General features: G+C 38.5%; 1 protein-coding gene across 1 annotated transcript; it reads right to left on the minus strand.

Annotated features, from left to right (window-relative positions):
• Positions 1-47: 47 nt before the first annotated feature.
• Positions 48-24,091, minus strand: TIMM9 (translocase of inner mitochondrial membrane 9). The gene is made up of 4 exons (XM_043988493.1): positions 23,938-24,091; positions 2,142-2,206; positions 1,378-1,473; positions 48-473 (listed from the first exon to the last, which is right to left on the minus strand). The coding sequence occupies exons 2-4, from the start codon at positions 2,178-2,180 to the stop codon at positions 339-341; spliced, it is 270 nt and encodes an 89-aa protein (XP_043844428.1). The 5' UTR covers positions 2,181-2,206; positions 23,938-24,091; the 3' UTR covers positions 48-338.
• Positions 24,092-24,208: the final 117 nt, after the last annotated feature.

Here is a 24,208-nt window from a genome sequence, read left to right on the forward strand (position 1 = left end):
CTACACATGATTGAACACATATTTTGCTTTAAAATTAACAGTCACAATTGAAGAAACAATGGTTTATTTTGCTAATCAAGTGGCCAGGCTGTTGAATTTTAAGGCCCCAACAAAAGTTGCATCTTAGTATTTTCACTGCACAATAAGACAAGATCTTGTACTTTGCTTATTCTTGGTAAGAAGCACATTTGTTTCTCCAGTGGTTTCCACTTGCCAAATGCTCACAATCATTGACATGGTGAAAATATTCACAACAGTTTAAGATCAAAAGAACTCCCACTTCCAATGCAACAACTGTTGGCACTGCTTAATGGAAAGGTCCATCCATAAACGCTTTTCTATCGTGGTTGGCCAAGGAGTCCTGCTTTGGCAGCCAGAGCTTCATTCTGTTGAATATGATACTCTTGAAATCTCAAGGATATTCTTTGTGTCATTTTTAAATATTTTTGTAGGCAGTGTTCTGAGCAGGTAGACTAGAAAAAAGGGACGAAGGCATTAAGAGAGATGACAGTAATTTTATTTTAAAATCGATGTATTCCTAAAACACAGTTCGTTGTACTGAGATTTTGTCTTTATGTCATACTGGAAGCAAATAACATCAAATTAACAAATGGGCAGCAAACAGGGTGCAAGTTCTTTTGGTAGATTCATTTCCCTAACTCCTTTTTCAAGATTAAAAAAAAAAGACAGGAAGAACAGCAAAAATAATCAAATGTTCCTTTTTGTGGAAAAAATTGATTCTAACAACTCAAAAAATATAATTCATCCATAGCAGTGACAGAGGGAATTCATCATAGTGGATGATTACTGAAAAATAACAACCCTTAAAACAGTGACACAACTTTCCTGAAAAATTTGGAGGAAAACATGAATGCTAAAACAACAGGTTATAATGGAAAGAGGCTTTTAACAGTTTGTGCCTAATTGAAATTTTAAAATAGAAAATCAAAAAGGAAAAAGTGTGATGGGTGTTCATATTCTAACTATGTAATATGTTACACTAAGTTCAAGCTGGGCTGTTTTCAAAACCAAAATGAATATCCTGGAACAATTGGAGGGGCTATGTCAAGTTATCTTTGGTGAAAGGGGATGATTCTTTTCTGTGGACCACTAAGATAGATCCTAAGAACTGATAGGACAAATATCTTTTCTGACAAGTTTGCCTCAGTAACATGTGAATGCCTTGTTAAATGGCACTAATGTCAAATTAAATGTGAAGACCACCCACAATTCTCAGAATAATGGCATATAAAAGGCCATGATTCAAAACTCGGTCCTACAAATTACAGAAACATCATCAAAAGAATTATCTAGGGGCTTTTCTATTTTGTTTGCTTTTAGAAATTAGGGCAAACATTAGTGGAAAAAGTTACATACCTCTTCTGGTTTAACCTCTCTTGTTGTGAAGTCTTTAACACAATCCAGAAAACAGGTTTCTGTGAGTTTATTGTAAGTTCCAAGAAACTCTTTAAACTGTGAACAAATTCAAAGTTAATTAAATTAATTTTTTCCTGCTGCCCTAACTTTGAGATTAACCAGGTAATAGATAGTTATTTTTCAACCAACTTCATCCAGAAGCTAGAGTGAATGGTGTGCCAGATGTACATACAGTAATCAGGGACAGAATCATATGAAATGGAAAATAAATTTCTTTCTTCCTTTTTTTTTTTTTTTTGAGGCAATTGGGGTTAAGTGACTTGCCCAGGGTCACACAGCTAGTAAGTGTCAGTTGTCTGAGGACAGATTTGAACTCAGGTACTCCTGAATCCAGGGCCAGTGCTCTATCCACTGTGCCACCTAGCTGTCCCTAAATAAATTTCTTTTTACAATTCCATCAATCCTTCAAAATGCACAAATAAAAACAAAAGTGAAAAATAAAAATTTTATATTTAAATAGACATACCATCCTATTAAACTTTATTTTGTAAATTATGATTCAAGTTTTGATATATTTTGATTCTATTTTTTCCTTATTGTTTGCCAATGAGAAAAAATTTTTTTTCCCTCACATTCTTGTTACTTGATTATCCTCCTTTAGAAACGAAATTTGGAACAACTGCTTGGAGAAACTTCTGGCTAAGTTTCCATCTTGTGGTGCAGTTTTAATTTTTCAAAACCAGTTTTCTTTAAGTGAATCTCACCTGTTTAATCTGATCAGTTTCTGATATTTGTGCAGCCATATTCTTTTGGTATGTGGCTCAGTCACCTGTGTTAAAAATACAAAAAATAAAAAATTAAACAAACAAAAAAAGGAATGCATTTATGAAAGAGAACTAAACAGTTATAACGGAAAAGTAATGGCTCATCTGAAAGAAAAACTCATTGGGTTTGTATGTTCTTTTTCTGAGTCTATCAAAACTTAAGCTTGAGACTAGGACTGTTATTTTTTTTTTTTTGGTTAGATATAAGACATTAAAGCTAGTAGTTGTGCTGTTTAGCCTTCCTAATTTATCAGTTTGAAGTAGTTCATTCCTGTGTTAATTTATGAAATCACCCTCATAACAAAAAACATATTGTTTATGGAAGCTTTGAGATCTTCGGTAACTCAAAGTTATCTCTAGAATTAATAGAACCAATGTGACTACCCCATTGGTAGTTATTTGAACATCTGGGTTTGTCTCTTGGAAGACCTGCTTAAACCCTAGGAGGCAGCTGGGTGGTTCTGTAGATAGAGCACCAGGTCTGGAATCAGGAAGACCTGAATTCAAATTGGGCCTCAGATACTTACTAGCTGCATGATCCTGGGCAAGTCACTTCACCCTGTTTGCCTTACTTTCTTCATCTGCAAAATGAGGTAGAGAGAGGGAAACGGCAAACCACTCTAGTATCTTTGCCCAATCTTTGGGGCAGCTAGGTGGTGACAGTGGATAGAGCACTGGCTCTGAAGTTAGGAGGACCGGAGTTCTAATCTCACCCCTCACGAAACTACCCTAGTTGTCGTGACTAGGGCAAGCTACACATAGTACTACCTTAATTGCCCTCTTAAACATCCAGGGCCATTCTCTAGTCATCCAGATATATATATCTTGCCCACTTTACCCCAGATGGCTCTGGGGGAATGAGTGAGGTCAGTGACCTTGCACAGCCCTCCCTCACTTAAACTACAATTCACTGTGTCAAGGACCTCTTTGAGAAGGACAAACAACAACAACCACCACTAACCCTAGGAAAGCTCAAAGGCATCATTAAAACAAAACCAAAAAAACCTATTACAATTTGGTATTCAGACTTCTGATAAGAACTCTAAATTTGAAAACCCAAGGATTCCCTAGAAAGCTTAAATTTCAATAAAAGATATTTGGAGAAACTAATCTATGCATATAATTTCTATTCAGAGAAAGCCACATTCAATTAAACCATATAATTTGTAGAGAGACAAAAGGAGAAAATGCAGGGTTAAAATACCTCTTCAGATTATGTGGATTTTCTCTTAACTGCAAAGTTATGCCTGGTGTGAGTTGATAACATTTCACAGGATCATAAAGCTAGACAGAATTAGAGGGGATCTCAAGAGGCCATCTAGTCCAAATAAAGAAACATATTAAGTATCAGAGGATTTGAACCCAGCTCCTCTAACTGGAGAACCAGTGCTCTTTCTACTGTACTATGTAGCTTCTGATAAATTATTATACTGTACTTGTGAATACTAGAGGTTCTGAAAACCTTCACGAAGCTTAGAGTACATACATGTGAAAATCCAATGAAATGATAATCCTATGTTAGCTTTTTAGAGGCAGCTCAGTGGCTTCTGGATAAAATGCTGGGTCTGGAGTCAGGAAGACCTGAGTTCAAAACTGACCCCACTTACTAGCTGTGTGATCCTGGGGAAGTTACTTGTCCCTGATCTGGAGAAGGAAATAACAAACCACTCCAGTATCTTTGCCAAGAAAACCCCATGGGCAGTACTGGCGTGCTATGGTCCATGGGGGCACAAAAAGTTGGATACAACAACGTTACCTTGATATAAACATTTTTAGTATTTTTTTTAAGTAATGAAGGGCTACCAGAACACTAACCTGGATCCTGCAGAATAGGAGGCAACTGCCTATTGATAATGATTTTCTACAGGATCTACTCCTTTCCTTTTCTTTTTATGCTTCTCTAGGGTTTGTATTGAAAGTCAAATTTTCTATTCAGTTCAGGTCTTTTCATCACAAGTGCCTCCAAGGGAATACTCCTTCCCTTCATCTTATCCCAGTTGAAGTAATTCTTCTTTTCCTTTTCCACTTTATCCATCTTTTTTGTCCTTTCAAAGAATCCAAGTATTTTAGTTTGAAGGCCTTCAGAGTCCCATTGCCTGCATTAGTGGAAAATTTGGGACAACTGTTTTTTAGTTTTTGTTTTTTGCAGGGCAATGAGGGTTAAATGACTTGCCCAGGGTCACACAGCTAGTAAGTGTCAAGTGCCTGAGGCTGGATTTAAAACTCAGGTACTTCTGAATACAGGGTCGGTGCTTAATCCACTGCACCACCTAGCAGCCCCGGGGATAATTGTTTGCTTTTTAATCTTCTGTAGCCTGGCCATACTGTCTGGCATGTTCAAAGCCCACTTAATAAGTACTTATTGAACTATGTCAAAACCCTACATAAAAAAAGACACCCTGATCATAAAATCAATGGCTATATAGCCTAGGTTGGAAGACCAGTTCTATGTTTTTAATTTTTCTCAATTACATGTAAAAATATTTTTTTGAATTTCCAAATTTTTCTCCTACCCCTCCCTTTCCCTCCCCTCTGCAGAGGCCAAGCAAAGCAATTTGATATTGGTTATACATCACAATATGTGTTTAAACATATTTCACATGAATCAGAACAGAAAGAAAAAACCACAAGAATAAACAAGTTTCAGCCCTGGCATTCAGACTCCACAGTTCTTTTTCTGAATGTGGAGAGCACTTTCCACCAAAAAGTCTTGGCCACTGGTCTTGGATCACTGTATTGCTGAGAAGAGTTAAGTCTACCCTACAGTTGATCATCCACAAAATGTTGATACTGTGTATAGTGTTGTCTTGGTTCTGCTATTTCACTCAGCATTAATTCATGTAAGTCTTTCCAGGTTTTTCTGAAATTCATCTGCTTATCATTTCTTCCAGCACAGTAGTATTCTATTCCATTATATTCATATACCACAACTTGTTTAGCCATTCCCCAATTGATGGGCATCCCCTCAATTTCCAATTCTTTGCTACTAAGAAAAGAGCAGCTATAAATATTTTGTACATGTAGGTCCTTCCCCCCTTTTTTTGATCTCTTTGGGATACAGACTTAGTAGTGGTATTGCTGGGTCCAAGAGTATGCACAATTTTAAAGCCTTTTGGGCACAGTTCCAAATTGCTCTCCACAACAGTTGGATCAGTTCACAGCCCCACCAACAGTGCATTAGTGTTCCAGTTTTCCCATATCTTCTCCAACATTTATCATTTTCCTTTTTTTGTGGAAGACCAGTTCTTAATCAATCTCACCTCCTCAAGACCATCTATATTTGTCCCTCCCTCTCGTTACTATAACACAATCACCCAATTTCAGGCTCTTATTACCTCATAATTGGTGTCCTTATTTTTCCCCTCTCCAGTTCAATCCAAATTCCACAATGTTGCCAAGTTGCTTCTTCCCATCCCCAATTTCTTGCACTGATCATTTATTTTTTGGGGGGGTGGGGTAGAGATTGTGTTTTGAACTTAAGCAGCAAAAGACATTTCCAGCAGAACACAAGAGGATTTTATATGAAATGATAAATCTCCAATTAATATTGATTGCTTTTTTTTTTGGTGGGGCAATGAGGGTTAAGTGATTTGCCCAGGGTCACACAGCTAGTAAGTGTCAAGTGTCTGAGGCCGGATTTGAACTCAGGATCTCCTGAATCCAGGGTCAGTGCTTTATCCACTGCACCACCTAGCTGCCCCCAATATTGATTGCTTAAAAAAAAAAAAAGTATACAGTAATTCTACTCATTACTTTCAAAACCATCCTGCTTCCTTCTCCACTTAAAATGTCACAAAAGCCTTTTGGGGGGTGGGGGTGGGAGATTACTATTGCTAATTCCTTCTTTCTCCTGAACTTCTACCCCAAATAAAAAGAAAACACTATAACAAATAGTTTAGTTAAAAAACTGAATCCACAGCAGTAGCTATGTCTGAAAATGTATGAGTCTGCACCATGTGTCTATAACCTGTCAGGAGATGGGGAACATGCTTCATTATGTGTCTGGAGACATGGTTGTTCATTGCATTGATCTGAATTGTCTTTCAAAGTTGTTTTTCTTTACAATGTTGCTATCCTTGTATAAGTTGTTTCTTTGGTGATTTATTCTTCATTCTGCATCAATTTATACTTCCTAGAATAATGTGAAATCACCTCTTTAATCATTTCTTTTTCTTTCTTTTTGCAGGGCAATGAGGGTTAAGTGACTTGCCCAGGGTCACACAGCTAGTGAGTGTTAAGTGTCTGAGGCTGGATTTGAACTCAGGTCCTCCTGACTCCAGGGCCGGTGTTTTATCCACTACACCACCTAGCTGCCCTTTCCCTTAGATTTCTAAAAATTTCTTTTCCCTCTCCTTTTACTTTCCCCTCCAGAATCAGGAAATTTATTTTGCTTGGGAGTATTATTGTCTCCCTAGTATTACAACTTGGTGTGTTCAACCCTTTTTTGTCCATTTCAGAAAGAATGTGGTTCATCTGATGCATACTCATGCTCACCCCTTTTGCTTCATGTCTGTGTACTTTTTCTTACACACCCCAGTTATGAGACAATAGAAACGTTCCTATGCCCCTTCTTCTTCTTTTACCCTCCTTTTTATTTTGCCTTTTCAAACCCTCAAAACAGAACCAATCCACCTGGAGCATCAAATTCTCTTGTTTAACATTCTCAATACCCTTTGAAGACATTAAGCTTCCAAAGGGTCAATTGTTTCTTTTCTCTTTATTAGAATGTTAGCACTACACACTGCTTCTTCCATTGCTCAAATAAACGTACGTTTCTTGGTTTCTCTGGGCTCTTGTGCTTATATTTATATTAGAGGCCAGAGCAGGTCTATAATATAGGCCTGAGACTTCCTCATCTTTGGTCTCTTTTAGCATGGTATACCATTCCTGGGCCCTTTCTTTTTGGAGTTCTTTTAGGTGTTCTGTGGGATTATTTTTATCTTTTCTTTTCATGATGGTTCTAATAACTCAGAGAAATTTTCATTTATATTTATCCTTAATTTAATTTTATTAGATTTAGTCTGTTTCAGCCTATCAAGATATATATATACTATATATATATATATATTTAATGTATGAGGTATTTTATTTTTTTTTTCCCATTACATGTAAAGATAGTTCCTCAACTTTTGGTTTATACATGCTTTACAATTTCAGATTTTTCTCCCCTCCCACCCCCTCCCTACCCCCACCCCTAGACAGCAGGTAATCTGATATAGGGTTATATCTATATATCTCTATACATATACATATATATATAATATACAACACACATCTATATATACACATAATAACATTAATCCATATTTCTGCATTAATACCTGTTACAAGAGAAAGAATCAGAGCAGTGATTGCAAACCTCAAAATACGAAAGGAAAAAAAAAAAACCAACAGCACCCAAAACAAAAGAAATAATAATGGTTCAATCAGATCTATACTCCACAGTTCTTTCTTTCTTTTTTTTTTCTTGGATTTGGAGATCCTCTTCCTATCATGAGTTCCCTGGAACTCTTCTGTACCATTTGCATTGGTGAGAAGAATATAGTCCACTCACAGTAGGTCAACACCTCAATGTTGATGATACTGTGTACAATGGTATCTGGTTTGCTCATCTCACTCATCATCAGCTCACGTAAGACCCTCCAGGTTCTCTGAACTCTCTGCCTGATCATCATTTCTTACAGCACAATAGTATTCCATTGTATTCATATACCACAACTTGTCCAGCCATCACCCAATTGATGGGCACCCCCTCCAAACTTCCCATTCCTTGCTACCACGTAAAGAGCAGCTATAAATATTTTTGTAATGTGGGTCCCCTTTCCCCCTATCATGATTTCCTTTGGCAAAAGACCTAAAAGTGGGATTGCTGGGTCAAAGGGTATGCACCAGCTTTTATCGCCCTTTGGGCATAAGGATATATATTTTTTTAATGTGAGGCAAATTGGGGTTAAGTGACTGCCCAGGGTCACAACAGCTAGTAAGTATTAAGTGTCTGAGGCTGGATTTGAACTCAGGTGCTTCTGACTCCAGGGCTGGCGTGCTCTATCCACTGCGCACATAGCTGCCCCTCAAGATATTTTTTGATCCTGACATTGTATATGCAGGTTAGTGGTAGCTATCCCTTTACATATTTATGTTATTTTGTCAAATTATATAAACATGCCACCTATGCCTTTATCCAAGTAATTGATAAAAATATTACATGGCATAGGACAATGGGATACTCCAGAGGAGGAGACCTTGTTTCAAGTTGATACTGAAGTATTAATGACTATTCTTTGGTTTCTTTTTTGCTTGTTTTTTTTTTTTTTTGGGGGTGAGGCAATTGGGGTTAAGTGACTTGCCCAGGGTCCACAAGCTAGTGTTTAACGTGTCTGAGGCCGGATTTGAACTCAGGTCCCTCCTGACTCCAGGGCCAGTGCTCTATGCCCCTTTGGTTTATTTTTAAATTTCAGTAATTTTATTTTTCCAACTTACATGTAATGACAATTTTAAACATTCATTTCTTATAAAGATTTGAATTCCCAAATTTTTCTTTTTTCTTCCATATCCTCCCCTAAGATAGTGAGCAATTTATATACATTATATATGAACAATCATGTAAACATATTTGCATATTAATGACTACTCTTTGACTTGGGTCATCCAACCCAATTTAATGCACAACATTCACTGTGTATTTTTAGCATACATTACTACCCTGTCAGAAGAATAGGCATGATTTACTTTATCAAGTGCTTTGCTGAAATCCTAGCAATATTCCTGTTATCTATCAGTTTTATAAACCCTTTCAAAAAAGAAAATGTAAGGGCCTGAAATTCCTAGCCTATATGTTTAAAACATCTAATGAGGTGGTTGTCCATAAAATTATAAGCCTTTAGCAAGAGTTTATACTTTAAAGCATCTATATAAGGAGAATAAGAATTTGGTGAACGACGAGAAAGGGCCCTAGATTATCTATCAAAGGGAGAGCGCACTTTTAGCGCACTTTCCAGGAGTCCTCACAAAAGAGAGCCAGAGAGCCAGCCTCGCCCCTTCTTCCTCCCACAAGCAAACATCACTTCCTGATGCCAAAGAAAAGCCACATGGCTTGCCCTCAGACGCCTTCTCCTCATGGTGGAGCTTTCCTACAGTAGCTCTCCAGCAGGTGGCATCATTCCAATCGTTACAAAACTGCTTAATTTGACAGGATCTGTTCTCAATGAAGTCATGTCATTTATTTGTCAATATCATTGATTCCTTTCCTTTTTAAAGTTTATTTTTCAATTAACCAAAAGCTATGTTTCCCCTCCTCCCAAATCCCCCTGCCATTTGAAAAAGAAAGAAAAACAAGACCTCTGTTACAAACATGTATTAAGTCAAGCAAAATCAAATCCTGCATTGACCAATATTAAAAAAACCCCAAATCTTAATCTTAGTTCATCATCTCTGTCAGGGGGTGGGAAGCCTATGAATCATCTGAAATCATGGTTGGTCATTATGTTGATTCAAGTTTCTAAACCTTTCAAATTTGTTTTTACAATATAGTTATTATATAAATCACTTTCCTGGTTCTACTTATTTCAGTGTATTAGCTCATACATATAGCTCTTCTATGTTTCTTTGAAACTATTCCTTTGATAATCTCTTATAGCATAATAGTATTCCATCACATTCACACACCATAATTTGTTCAGCCTTTTCTAATTGATGGGCCTGGCCTCAATTTCCATTTCTTTGCCACCACAAAAAAAAAGGCTGCTATAAATATTTTTTTTTGGTATAGCCTCATTGTTTGTTTTGCTTAGAATAAATCCCTCAATCTAACCTTCCCTTACTCTTCTTTTCTCTCCTATTTCCTGCTGAATGAAATGTATTTTTAAACCCAAATATATGGGTCTCCCTCCTTTGATCAGTTTAGATGACAGTGAGGTTCAAGTGTTACCCCTTGTTTGTTTAGAGTTCTACTTGTGTACCCTAATTATGTGAGATATTTTTCTCCATCTTTCCTTCCTTCCTCCTCCCATTCTCCATTCTTCTAAGATCACCAAACGTATAGAACAACTTTTAGGCCCTCATGAAAAGTAGGACTCCCTTAATAACCCATGATGAAGATAGGGTCCAGAGAGCACCACATACATCATCTCTCTAAAATAGAATGGAAAGAATTTATCTCTTGTTTAGTTCCTAGTAATTGTTCAATGTGCTTTACCCTTTTTATGTTTCTCTGATTCTTGTATTTGAACTTCAAAGTTTCTAGGTAGCTCTGGTCTTTTCATCAGGACATGCTTGAAAATCTTCTATTTAATCCCCCCCCCCCAGGTTGATATTCTAATTTTCCTTTATCCTGTATCCATTGCATTCTGGAATAATTTACTTCATATTCTCCATTCCCTTTATAGTGATGGCCAGATACCTGCTATGTTTCTTCTGTACTTGAAGGTATAGTTCATGTAGGTCAGGTGACCTGATGTGTATGAAATTTGCTATAGAAGCAGCCTGAACCTAAAGTCAGGAAAGACATGAGTTCAAATCCAGCCCCCGACATTTACAAGCCCTGTGAGCTTGGGCAAGTTAGTCTACCTCTGCCTCAAGTTTCCTTACCTGCAAATGAGATTAAAAATAGCACCTACCTCCTATTTTGAAGATTAAATAATACTTCTAAAAGCACTTTGTGAATCTCAAAGTGCCTACCACATACACATGCTGTTGTATATCTATTATTAATCCTTTTCCCCCCCTATCCTTTCTAGTGGAAAGGCCATTCTTCCTTGGCAAGAAAACAGAAAGCAAAACCAAGAATGGAGTGGTTCTCCCTAGTCTCCATGATCAATTAATTGCCCCCTGCCTATCCCTGGCCTATCTTTAAAAAAAAAACAACAAAAACTTGTATTGTTCCTCCTCATCAGAAATGATTTCTCTTTATGGTATCAGAATTTTATTCAAGGTTTAACCTCTCTTGCTGAGTTTTAGTTTGTGGAATCCCCATCTGTCCTTTAACTGAATCCCTACAACATATGTTCTTCCCAAATTTGGGATACATGTAAGACTATGCCTGGTCTTCTCTCCTATCTCACTCAAATCACTCTCCCCTTAAGATTACTATGATTTCAAAACCCCAGCAACAATTTCTTCTCTTTTTTGAGAATCAGATCCCAAGAAAATTCCCCTTGTTTGTTCTCTCCACCTTTTGAAAATGAAATGATCACTAAGGCAAATCAAAGTGTTTTGCTTTTATCTGACAGAGCTGATCCACAGCAGATGTCAAGGTAGCTGACATCGCTATTCTGTAATTTCTGTGACAGGCTTGGAATCAATTTACCTAAATCTTCATCCCATTTCTTCTTTCTGTCCATGTGGCCTGTAGTATACGCTGATGATAAAATCTGTTTTTTCCTTCATGATCTTCAACCAAATGTTCTCTACCATGGCACTACCACAATCTCTTCCTATTAATCTATCTTAATATATCATGCAAGCAATGACACATCTTTCTAGAGCCATTTTTCAGTCATGGGTTTGACATCCACTAAATTTCAGTGACAGCGAGCTACCAGGACAATTTTGTCTCCTTGTATCAGGACTGCCAATTCACCCTGCTTTTATATATTTGAGCACTTCTGCATAGTCATCTGAAATCATGGATTTTACTACTGATTTTTTTCCTTGGATTTTTATCCTCAGGTTCTGTTATGGCCTGGGAGTATAGAAGATCTCTTTTTTAGAAGCAAACAAGTAGCTGCCTCAGTATCTCTGAGGAGGAAATTATCTCCACCACTACTCATTTCTACTTCTCACTTGTACTGGATGATACAAGATGCTACAACACATTCTGTTTTCCTCTACTGTAATTACTTTCTATGGTACTTGGCTTGGTCTATACATACAGCTGATTTTGTCTATCCCATTTATTCCCTTTTGAATTAGTTTTCAAGATACCTACCTGCAAACCTTGTAGGCAGCTAGGTGGCACAGTGGATACAGCACTGGGCTTGGAGTCAGGAAGAAGATCATGGTGCATTTCTGGTCTCAGACCACATCTGTGTGGACCCTGAGCCAATCACATAACAATGGCTGCATCAGTTTCCTCAACTGTAAAATGGAATCAATAATAGCACTTACCTCACATGGATGTTGTGAGGATCAAATGAAGTAACATTGTTAAAGCACTTCTCACAGTGCCTGGCTTGCAGCAGACACTTAATAATGCTGTCTTGAAGCTAGGTCTACGAACCTAAATCCTATTTTCAGATATTGTCTTTTAAGTTCTACTTCCCAAATTAGTTTTTCATTCTTCTGCATCTGTTGCCTTCCAGTAGGCAGCAGCCTGAAAGTAATAAACTATGTTATGGTCCTTCAGTTTTTTTTTAGGTTAGTCATCTGCTTTGACAAGTTTTCACAAATGTCTTCTGAGATGTCTTCCATACATGTCCCTGGGAATATAGTAGACTTTTCTATTGTTGTATCAGTAGACATATAGACTGCCCTCAATACCCCTGAGCAGGGAGTCACTTGCCACTACTAAGCTGGTTTTCTTACCCTCACCTCTACCTATAGTTAAACCCAAGGCAAGACAATGCCTGGGAGGCTACCTTAAAGGATAACGTTACTTCCTTCTCAAGAGCATCTCGCTTCCATCCATTACGAAGAGTTTAGATTTTTTTAAACTAACCAAGTATATAGAATAGTCCCTTTTCTTTCTTTACTCTCCCTCCGTGACATTCTTCTACTCCAAACACCCTACACAAGTTAAATTTCTCCATCTACCCCATTACAGAGCCTTTTCTTAAAATACCCTGCACCCAAAACTGAAGGCCCATACTTGATTTTTCTTTTTAGCAGTATTTCTTTTGCCCTGAGTTACTTGGTATGTAAAATGGCTATACTTCAAGCCCCTTCACCCTCGACTTCTGAGAGGACCAGCCTATATCTGAAATACTTCCCAAGTAAGGGGAAGAGAGAGAACTTTCTTACTATCTATTATGGTAAATTTGACTTTACAGTACTTGATTTATTGCAAGTGGTATTTATTTCTTTTTGATTCTTAAAGAGATCTAAGTATATTCCAGAAAATCTTTGGTCTAAATGTAGCAGAATACTAATTCTCTTAATTTTTACAGAGATTCTCTCATAGCTGCTGTTGAATTGTTATGTGAAGAATCAGTAGAGAGCAGTTCTAGCTAAGCCCACAGCGGGAACTTTGGAGGGGAAAGGGGTGGAGGGAGAGGAGGAAGAGAGCCTGTGTTTCTCTGGTTCTCACATTGACCTAAGGATGACCATGTGACCATCTGAAGGTTGGCCACATTCCTTCCAGGACAGAATCTCTCTCTTACCCCACCTTGGGAGGTTGCGAAAGGAGTTGGGGGCACACAAAGCAGTATTTTGGGTAGTTAGGTGGCACAGTGGATAGAGTGCTGGGGTCTGGAGTAAGGAAGACTCATCTTCATGAGTTCAAATTTGGCCTCAGACCCTTACTAGATGGTGACCTTGGGAAGTCACTTAACCCTGTTTGCCTCAGTTTTCTCATCTGTCAAATGAGATGGAGAAGGAAATGGCAAACTACTCCAGTCTCTTTGCCAAGAAAACCCCAAATGGGGTCACAATAGAATCAGCTGTGACTGAAAAATAAGGCCTGGGGCCATCGGAGCACTAGGTATCAGATTTTAATGTGACTGTACATCTGACAGAATAATGGAAGAGGCACAAAGACGGTATAGTATCTACTGGGGATTCGGCCATATTCTAAACATAAGCGGTATATATTCTGGTCCACAGACACACCAAAGAGTAGCATAGAGGACAACTGCCAAAGGAAAGAGTAGGCAAATGCTCAAAACTTAGACAAACTCATTGTATACACAGATAATCAGAGGCATGAATGAATGGATTGGGAACTAAAAGGACAATGGTTAGAAAACAAGCTGAGTGGATAGAGTACCGGCCCTGGAGTCAGGAGGACCTGAGTTCAAATCTGACCTCAGACACTTAAACACTTACTAGCTTGTGACCCTGGGCAAGTCACTTAAGCCCAAATGCCTCATCAAAAAAGAAAGAAAAGAAAAGAAAGAAAACAAGTTGAAATAAAGGGATGTAGTTGACAGAAAGCATTTTGCTAATAAGCTGGATATATGACTTGGGACACAGAGCTTTAGTGGAAATATGCTCCTCTCATACAAAAGCTGAGGCGATACAGAACAGCTCCAAGATTAGCTAGAAAGGAGCTTTAAAGTAAGAAGAGTCCATCTACTGAAGGATGGTGAATTTGGCTTAAGGCAGTATTTTATTTATCCCTGCAAAATAACCTCTAAGCCACTATCCTTTCCCCCTTAATTTCAAGTTATACATTCCATGGCTATCTCTGTCCATTTTTCTCTCATTTTCTTCAAGTACTTTCTAGGTTTGTCTATATGTTGATATTTTATTTTCCTTTGAAATTAATACAACTAACAAGAAATGCCTATGTCAAAAACTGTAGGAACTGGTCTCATATTCACTAGTAATCAAAGAAAGGAAGATACTACCTCAATCTGTCTGTGTCAGGTTCATGTCAACTCTAACATGCTACAGTTCTTACCCTGGACACTCAGAACCAACTGAGACTACTTGACTTCACAAGGCTTGGAATGATAGAGTTGTCAACTCTTCTTTTTGGTAATATGGGGAGTCTGACAGGCTAAAAAACACAAACAAAAAACCCCTGAAAAAACAAACCAACTGCTCTTGCTGCTAATTCTAAGGGCCTCCTGATCTTACCATGTGCCCTGCAGTGTCATTTGACTTAACTGACTTAAATATAAGGCTATATGGGTCCTTGCCACCTGCTCTGGCTGCACTTTTAGGACATGAGTCTTTCTCTCTGAATTGCAGCTGAACTTTCTTTTGTATGCTGTTTCCCTAAATTAAGGGTGTGAGTTTGAATGAGAACTGTCCTTAGCTTTGGCCACTGTGCATATGGCGCCCTGGTATCTAGTAAGTCTGCGCATCATAAGAAAACACAACAAACTTTTGAGGGTTGGATGATTTGGATTTCCTCACTATGCAAACCTAGCAATGTCCCAGGAACAGTGACTGGTGGGCCAATGAATGGCACCTATGAATGCCCTGTGCGGCTGCATTCTACTTGGAAAACCACTTATAACATATTTTATTTTTATTATTTTGTCAATTATTTCCCAAATGCATTTTAATCTGCTTCAAGCAGTATTTAGGAGTATTGTGGTTACATACTTCTATCCTATAGCAAAGCTGCTTAAACTGTGAGTTGTGTAATGAATGTGTGGGTTGCAAAACATTTGGCAATAAGAAATGATGAGCCAAGAGGAGTTCAGAGAAACCTGGAGGATCTTGTAGGAGCTGATGATGAGTGAACATGAGCAGAATCAGAAGAACATTGTACACAGTATCATCAACATTGAGTGTTGATCTACTGTGAAGGACTATATTCTTCTCACCAATGCAATGGTACAGAGAGTTCAGGGGAACTCATGATAGAAGAGGATCTCCAAATCCAGGAAAAAAAAAAAAAAAGGACTGTGGAGTATTGATGCTGAATGAAACCATACTATTTCTTTTGTTTTTGGTGCTGTTGTTTTTTCTATTTTGAGGTTTTTCATCATTGCTCTGATTTCTTCTCTTTAACATGACTAATGCTAGAAATAGGATTAATGTATTATGTGTATACATATGTATGTATGTGTGTATGTATGTATGTATATATATATATATACTAAAAAATAACCTTATATCAGATTACCTGCTGCTCTAGGGGAGGGAGGGAGAAAAATCTGAAATTTGAAAGCTCGTATAAACAAAAGTTGAGAACTGTCTTTCATGTAATGGAAAAATAAATACTTTATTAAAAAAAACATTTGGCAACAGTAAAAGCTAATCGATACCTATTTTATATACCTATATACCTGTATTGCATAAAAATTTCTGGGCGAAAAGGCATAGAGAGAAGAAAAAAATTTAGAAGCCCAATCCTAAATGACCCTTCCCCAACCTCGTAAGGACTAGTAACTAAGATTTAGTTCTACATACTGAAACAAGGCCTAAATACGTTACTTCAGTGTTTCCCAGAAAATGTAGGTTTAACTACACATCGGAATCTTGGTGTTTCCCTGAAGATGTCCCAACATGTCATCCTCCCAGAACACACCCCAAACCAGTGGTGACAGGAAAAGAGGTATCAAGGGCTCAAGAAGGATACAATAGTAGAAGCACATACAAGATTATCATTAAAAAAAATCAGAGCAACATGCAGAAAAAAGCTAAGAAGGAAAAATGAATAATATTCAAAGAAGAAAGCCATCTCATTGGATAACTTTTTTTTTTTTAACAAAAGAAAATGAGTCAAAATCACTATGGAAGGAGCAGTTAGTACAACAAATTTTGCATGACTTGCTCCAAATGACATGGAACAACTCCCCAAATCTCCAGAATTGTAAGCAAAACAAAACAAAATCCCCAGGAATTAAATGAATATGAAAAAGACACTGATTTTGAAAAAAAGAAATAAAAACATTTAACGAGACAATTTAGGAAAAAAAATAGTATATGCTGGTAGATTCTTTGAGAAAATGATGACACAATTGGAACACAAAAGTACAAAGGAGAAGCAAAAATAACGGAAAGCCCAATTTTAAGCTGCCAAGAAAGACTATTGTCAACCTTTAGGATCACAATATCAAAAAACAAATTTTGCACAGGAAGTAACCAAACTTCCCAAGGAGAAACAAGAATAACTACATAGAGTTATGCCGTTGTGTTAAAGGAAATGTGAAAATGAGGGAGAGAGGGAATAAGCATTATCAGAAATTACTATAACCATATGCTATTAAAATTGAGGACAAATTTTTTTTTGTGGGGCAGTGAGGGTTAAGTGACTTGCCCAGGGTCACACTGCTAGTAAGTGTCAAGAGACAGGTCCTCCTGAATTTAGGGCTAGTGCTTTATCCATTGCGCCACCTAGCTGCCGTCCCCCCTCCCCCAGAACAAAATTCTTATTAGCTTATTATATTCCATTTTCCTGTACCTTTTGCCTGTATAGGCAAAACGAAATGAAACAAACGTTTCATCAAATGAAAAATGGATAGACAATTACACCAAATTAGTGCATTATATTTGACTATACAGACACCATTAGATGGATAATGAGCCAATGATGATCACAGATGAAGAAGTGGTTAGACTGCATTGGAAAATTCACAAAGTGCTTCCCACAAATACATGATTCTCATGACACCTGAAACTCATCTTTTAGATACTATTATTCTTCTAGTACAGGGTTTCTACATAAGTCTTAGTTTAGTTTTAAGTTTAAAGCTTATGTGGTTAGCCACTCCTAGGCAGTGTGATTTACTAATTTTGTACTAGACTTGGAAGTCAGAATGACTCAAATTGAATCAAAACATTCAAATTTCAAATACCACCACTGACACTAGCCATGGACAAACTACCTAACCTTTCAAAGCCTCAAGAAAATACCTAAGGTTATCACAATGACTAAATCACAGCTCCCTTAAATGTAATGATAAAATATTCTAGTGTAGAGTGTCAAAATATGTGGCATGGGCACTAAAAACATAATTTGGAAATGTTTAAGAAAGTAAATAAAAACACAATACAATATAATATTAATTTGGGATTTTCAAAATAAATTTGCAGTCAGTAGGCATCCCTTTCTATTTCAGTTTGACACAACTGTTCTAGTTGTTATTTCCTATGGCTTTGATTCATTAAATACCACAATCTACTAAGAATCAAAATCATAAGGTGGCCCAAAGTAGATATCATCAATGTCTCTGAGAAATAGCAACAAGAAATCACAAAAGAAATGCATGATTAAAAAAGGTGGGCTGATCACATAATAACAGCAATGGATAAAAAGATGGTTAGTTCCTAGAGCATGTTAGAAAAGAAGCACAGAAATGTCCTCTTTGAAGGACTATGGGCAGGGCAGCTAGGTGGCACAGTGGATAGAGCACTGGTCCTGGAGTCAGGAGGACCTGAGTTCAAATCTGACCTTAGACACTTAACACTTACTAGCTGTGTGACCTTGGGCAAGTCACTTAACCCCAATTGCTTCATTAAAAACAAACAAAAAACCCCACAAAAACAAGGAAAGGACTATGGGAAGATAAGAACATGAATCAAACAGGATAAGAAGCCATGGATAGGTTATAACTGTGGATAGAGAATCCATACCAGTGATATTACAGACCATTCAAGGAATGAAATACTTTATTTTGCTAGTGCTACAATATATTTACTAAACTAAAATGAATGAAAACAGGAAATTTCAAAACCTGAAGTCCACAATTTCTGGATAATTAATAATAATGCTAGCTCACACTGATATACTTTTGGAGTTTACCAGGGATTTTCTCTACAGAAGCACATTTGATCCTCTTTATCTCCATTTTCATTCACATAGTATTATCTTTATTTTATGCATGAAGAAACTGGGGCACAGAAGAAAAGTTACCTGCCTAAAGTCATCCAACTTTTGAATGGCATAACCAGGATCTGAATTTTCCAAGATTGATGCCATTCTATACATACCACTGAAACACCCAGCCAGTGGATAATTCAAATGACACAAACATTGGTTTTGTGACTATACTGAGTTACCTCGAAGTCTAAACACAATTGTTGTGTCACTGCAAATTATAAGCAAGTTGAAAAATAAAATGGGGGCAGCTAGGTGGCGCAGTGGATAAAGCCACTGGCCCTGGATTCAGGAGTACCTGAGTTCAAATACGGCCTCAGACACTTGACTCTTACTAGCTGTGTGACCCTGGGCAAGTCACTGAACCCTCATTGCCCCACTAAAAAAAAAAAAAAAGAAAAAGAAAAAGAAAATGTATATTCCTCTAGTCTTTCTACATATTAGTGGAAAAAAGCCAAGAAAAGTCAAGTCCTGACAGAAACATCTTCATCATTGTTAAAACACCGCATGTAGGTCATGATCATCTCTTACCACTAACAAAGAGACATAGCATTCTTCAGGCACTCCAATAACATGAACTTAAAATGGCGGGTGATACAGTTTCTTAACTCGAGTTGTCTCTAGGGAAATTAACAATACAAGATGAGTCAGTTCTATGTTCTAAACAGAGGCTTTACACCTGGAATACATTTGGCTTTCCCCTCTAAAACCAGCTCATATAACTCTTAAGAACTGGAAGGACTACTTCTTGGAAATAATCGTTGAATGAAATCACTTTTTTTGTGGAAATCCTTTTTTTTTGGTAAGCTGAAATAAGGTCAATAACACAAACATCAAGGAACTTTAAACAAAAGGGCACCAGATAAAAGTACAAAGGTTTAACTACTAGATTTTCAGGCTTTAGAATTGCTGAACAAATACAGTATGTTCACTGTAGTACAGTAGGACACCTGGTGAACTAAGCTTTACAAGTTTGGGATTGCACCCCAAACCAAGAGCAGATCTGGTTTCCTTGCTATTTTTTTCTTTTAATGTGAAAGAACCTTATCTGATCACCAACTAACTAAAGTTCTAAAACCTGGTTCATTTTGGATTAGGTAAAATTTATTAATTTTTCTGACATAGAAATCAGTTGTTATGAAAGCTGTATTTAATACATTTAAACAATTTTAATGCATTTCAGAGGTTTGTAATGCTCATTTTCTTCCTGTCAAACTGATAGAAAATACAAAGAAAGCCCAACATTCTGAATTGTAGGAAAATGGAAGTCATGTAGTGCCCCCATGTTGGTTTTGATATGACACTGCTAACGAATTTTCTCCATTTAAGTTTCCTTAGATACTTTATCTCCCAAACATTAATATATATTAAATTAAACCTGCAAATATGTCAAGATGTCTCTTGCTCATAAATATCTTTTACTAGTTTGTCAAAATCTTTTCCTATGATGCTTTTATTGCCATATCACATCTAATGGCAAATGTTTACCCACAATTATGGTAGATATACTACCAACATTTGACTATAAGAACAATTTAGGCTTTTCTCAAAGTTAGTTAACTTATCCTTTTATTCAAATAATATCTGCTTGGGCAGCTAGGTGGAGCAGTGGATAGAGTACTGGCCTGGAGTCAGGAGTACCTGAGTTCAAATCCAAGCCTCGGACACTTAACCACTTACTACTAGCTGTGTGACCCTGGGCAAGTCACTTAACCCCAATTGACTCACTAAAAAAACCAAAAAACCAAATAATATCTGCTCGACTTGAAATCTGGAAGATCTGGTTCAAGTGCTACTTCTGATATTCCTGTGTGACCTCAGGCAAAGTCACTTAACGTTTCAGTGCTTCTGGTACCTAAAGGTACCAAATTGTGTGGGCAGAGGAATTTCCTATGCCAATGAAACCACAAGTCTAGTCACCATTCCATATCTTTATGTGGTAGGACAGGAGAAGGAATACCTCAGTTAAAAAGGAAAAAAAAAAGATTTTAACTTTAACCTCTGAAAGCAGGTAATACAGGCTCCAGTGTTTTGAAACAATTCTTTTTAAGGTTAACATAAACAGCTATGGGCCAATGGAAAGCACTGGGCAACAAGTCCAAAAGCCCCCTCTCTGGTTCGACCTCTAACACTAACTGCAATTTTGAGGAAGCCAAATCATCTTTCTGGCTCTGTTTTTTTCCTCTATAACATGAGGGAGTGGGGTGATTTCTGAGGCCCCTTCCTACTCTGCAAAAATTTACATTACTTTCTGCAGAAACAAAATACAACAATGGCAAATGGTGAAAATATAACAAGTAATGATTACTAATGATATGAATAGTTGTTAAATCAAAATTTCAATATTAATAGACTTAAGTAGCCATTTGGCCTGTTAAAAACAAAAAAGACCTACTACTTAACTGCTTGGCACCGAAAGCTCTTCACAGTCTGGTCCCACACTATCTTTCCAAGCTTATTACATTCACATCATTAACTCTATAGTCCACCTTGCAGTTCTTCACACACAACATTCCACTTCCTGTCTCTCTGCTTTCTTGTTCCCCATGGCTTGAATGCATTCCCTTCTCAAGTGTACTTCTGAATCTGTAAGCTTTCTACAAAGCTCGCTTTAGTTGCTTCCTCCTATCCGAGGCCTAGCCTGATACCCCAGGCTCTTCGTGCCTCAACCCACCATTTGGGATCTATTTACATGAACACATGTTGTGTCCTAATAGAATGCCAAGCCACTTGAGGTCAAGATTCTTTGATTTTTGTCTTGGTATTTGCCAGCACCTAGCTCAGGGCTTGGCACACAGCAGGTGTTTAATAAGTGTTTTTTGACTGAAAGATAGCAAGGAGACCTGGGTTCTAATCATGGCCAGTTATTTGTTATGTGTTCACAAGCAAGTTATTAATGTCGCTATACCTCAGTTTCTTCATTTGTAAGATGGCAATAGTACTTGAATCACAGATCAATCACAGCACAGTGCCTGGTACAGAGTAGGCATTTAATAAATACTTATTGATTGGGATCACACCAGACTGATGTTTGTAAACTTTAACAGAACTGGGACTTCATCATTATGGGTACTCTTTCCAACTATGCAGATAAAGCAATATATGGAGAGAGGCAGCTGGAGTTAGTAGAGTCATAATCTGAATCTTGCCTTTGGTACTCATTATTATCTGTTTGAACATGGCACTTTAACATCCCTGAGGCTGTTTTGTCATCTGAAAAATAACAATGATAATACCCATAGTACTTCACTCCCAGGGTTGTTGTGAGGATCAAATAAGGTCAAATTGTGCAAAACTGGAATTTCTGTACTAGTTATTGAGTGTGAACTATTATTTATTCACTGTACGTCCCAAACAGATCTCATTTTCGTTCCCCCCATAAACTCACTTCTTTTCCATTCACCCAGATACAATACTTAGGAATCAATCTACCTTTCCAGTTGTCTTATACTTTTGACCCTGCTAAGTTGGGGTCAATTCTTTGATCCAGTGACACTGGCCCCCTTGCTGGTCCTCAACAAGACACTCCATCTTCCAACTCCTCTAATTTTCACTAGCCGTCCCCCTTGCCTGGAATACCCTCTCTTTTCACCTCCACCTTTTCACTTCTGTCAAAGTTCCAGTTAAAATCCCACCTTTAATAGGAAATCTTTCCTAAGCCTCCTTAATTATTTCCCATTTAACCTGTATAAAGCTGATTTGTAGGGGGTGGCTAGGTGGCCCAGTGGATAAAGCACCAGCCCTGGATTCAGGAGTACCTGAGTTCAAATCCCCCATTGCCCTGCAAAAAAAACCCCAAAACAACAACAAAAACTGATTTGTACAGTTATTTTCATTTCATCTTTCCCTTTATTTTATTTATTTAGTTTGCAGGGTAATGAGGGTTAAGTGACTTGCCCACGATCACACACCTAGTAAGTGTCAAGTGTCTGAGGCCAGATTTGAACTCAGGTCCTCCTGAATCTGGGGCCAGTGCTTTGTCCTTTATGCCACCTAGCTTCCCCTCAAGAGAATTTTTTTTTCCTCCCCTGGAGCAATGAGGGTTAAATGACTGGCCCAGGGTCACACAGCTAATAAATGTCAAGTCTTTGAGGCCCATTTGAACTCGGGTCCTACTGAATCCACAGGCCGGTGCTTTATCCATTGTGCCACCTAGCTGCCCCATCTTCCCCTTTAGTCTGTGAGCTCACTGACAGTAGAGACTGTGTTTTACCTCTTTTTGTACACCTCTTGCATCTCTCACCTTTGCTCTATTTAGGAAACATTGATGCAGGCTTATCATCTCTCACCAGCACTGTTGCAATATCCTCCAGCCTCTGTTTAATTTTTTTGCCAATCATCCTTCACATAGCTGCCAAAGATATTTCTAACATGCAGATCCCTGTCCCTTCCTAGCTCAAGAAACTTCTGTAGTTCCTTATTGTTTCTAGGATAAAATACACGGTAATCAATTTGGTATTTAAAGCCCCTTACAACCTGATTGCCAACATGCTTTGCCATTCCCTATACCGCACAGTTTCCTGCCTCTGGACCGTCGACAGCTTAGGCTATCTCCTATGGACTCCGATTTTCCTCCTCTCTTGTACCTCTTGGAATTTCTGCTTTAAGCACTACCTCCCTTTCCTGCTGCCCCCGGTTGTTAGTGCTAAGGCCTCCCGATTATTTTGTATGTATCTTATTACATATCTACATAATTTATGTATATTCTATATTTATAATTTATAAGTTACATTTTGTATACATCTTGTTTCCTTATAAGAGCACTTGATAAATGCTTGTTGCTTGAACTGATTTGAAATTCACCGGGAGGCTGGGTTTGGAAGCAAAAGCTCTAGGAGCCCCTACACTAAACTGGGTGACCTTGGGCAAGTCACTTAACCTCTTTGGTTTTCGGTCCCCCCCTCAGCTCCCCAATGGGCCGACTGTGGGACCCGGACCTCCCAGTCCAGGCCCATAAGAATGAACAAAGTCCAAGGGGGCGGGGCGGGGCGGGGCGGGGAGGAGAGGCAATGCAAACGGAGGAAAGATTCTCGATTTGACCCCAAGGTCACGGAAGAAAGGTTTGGATAAAAGCAGAAAAGAGACAGCGTAGCCGGCTGGAGATTGCGCTTGGGTCCCGGAGGACACGGGCTCCCGCATCGCACCGCCAGGCAAGGGCCGCCCCTCCCCGCAGGCTCCGCTCCTTCACCCAGACCCACGTGCGCCCCGGCAATCCCGCCAGGGCACCCAGGCTCCCGGCGACCCTGGCCCAGCACGGATCGAGGAAAAAGGGATGACCCGGAGGAGAGAGGAATAAAACCGCACCTGCTGGATCACGCGCGCTCTCCCACGGCCCCCTTGCAGCGCAGCCGAGCTCGGGCTCCCCAGTCCAGGATCTCAGTCTCAGCGGCACTCGGTCGGCTCCGAGCTTTCGTCAGGCCGGCGCCGCGGTAGAGGAGACGAGAACACGTGGGGTCGGCGTCTGTCAAATAGCCCTTTTCGCCCGCAGTCGCCGATTCGTCACAATCCGGCTGTGGCTTCCCGCCGAGAAAACCTGACTTCTCCACTGGCTCTTGTATTTCATTGTTTTTTCTCC

Source organism: Dromiciops gliroides, chromosome 2, assembly GCF_019393635.1.
Source record: "Dromiciops gliroides isolate mDroGli1 chromosome 2, mDroGli1.pri, whole genome shotgun sequence".
In the NCBI taxonomy this organism is placed as follows: Eukaryota; Metazoa; Chordata; class Mammalia; order Microbiotheria; family Microbiotheriidae; genus Dromiciops; species Dromiciops gliroides.

What these genes read in the sequence shown, in the direction of transcription:
- TIMM9 (XM_043988493.1), bottom strand. Translation starts at nt 2,180, where the DNA reads ATGGCTGCACAAATATCAGAAACTGATCAGATTAAACAG. An exon ending in AAACTGATCAGATTAAACAG is followed by an intron (nt 1,474 to 2,141) that starts GTGAGATTCACT and finishes ATTTGTTCACAG; the next exon opens with TTTAAAGAGTTTCTTGGAAC. An exon ending in GAGAGGTTAAACCAGAAGAG is followed by an intron (nt 474 to 1,377) that starts GTATGTAACTTT and finishes CCTTTTTTCTAG; the next exon opens with TCTACCTGCTCAGAACACTG.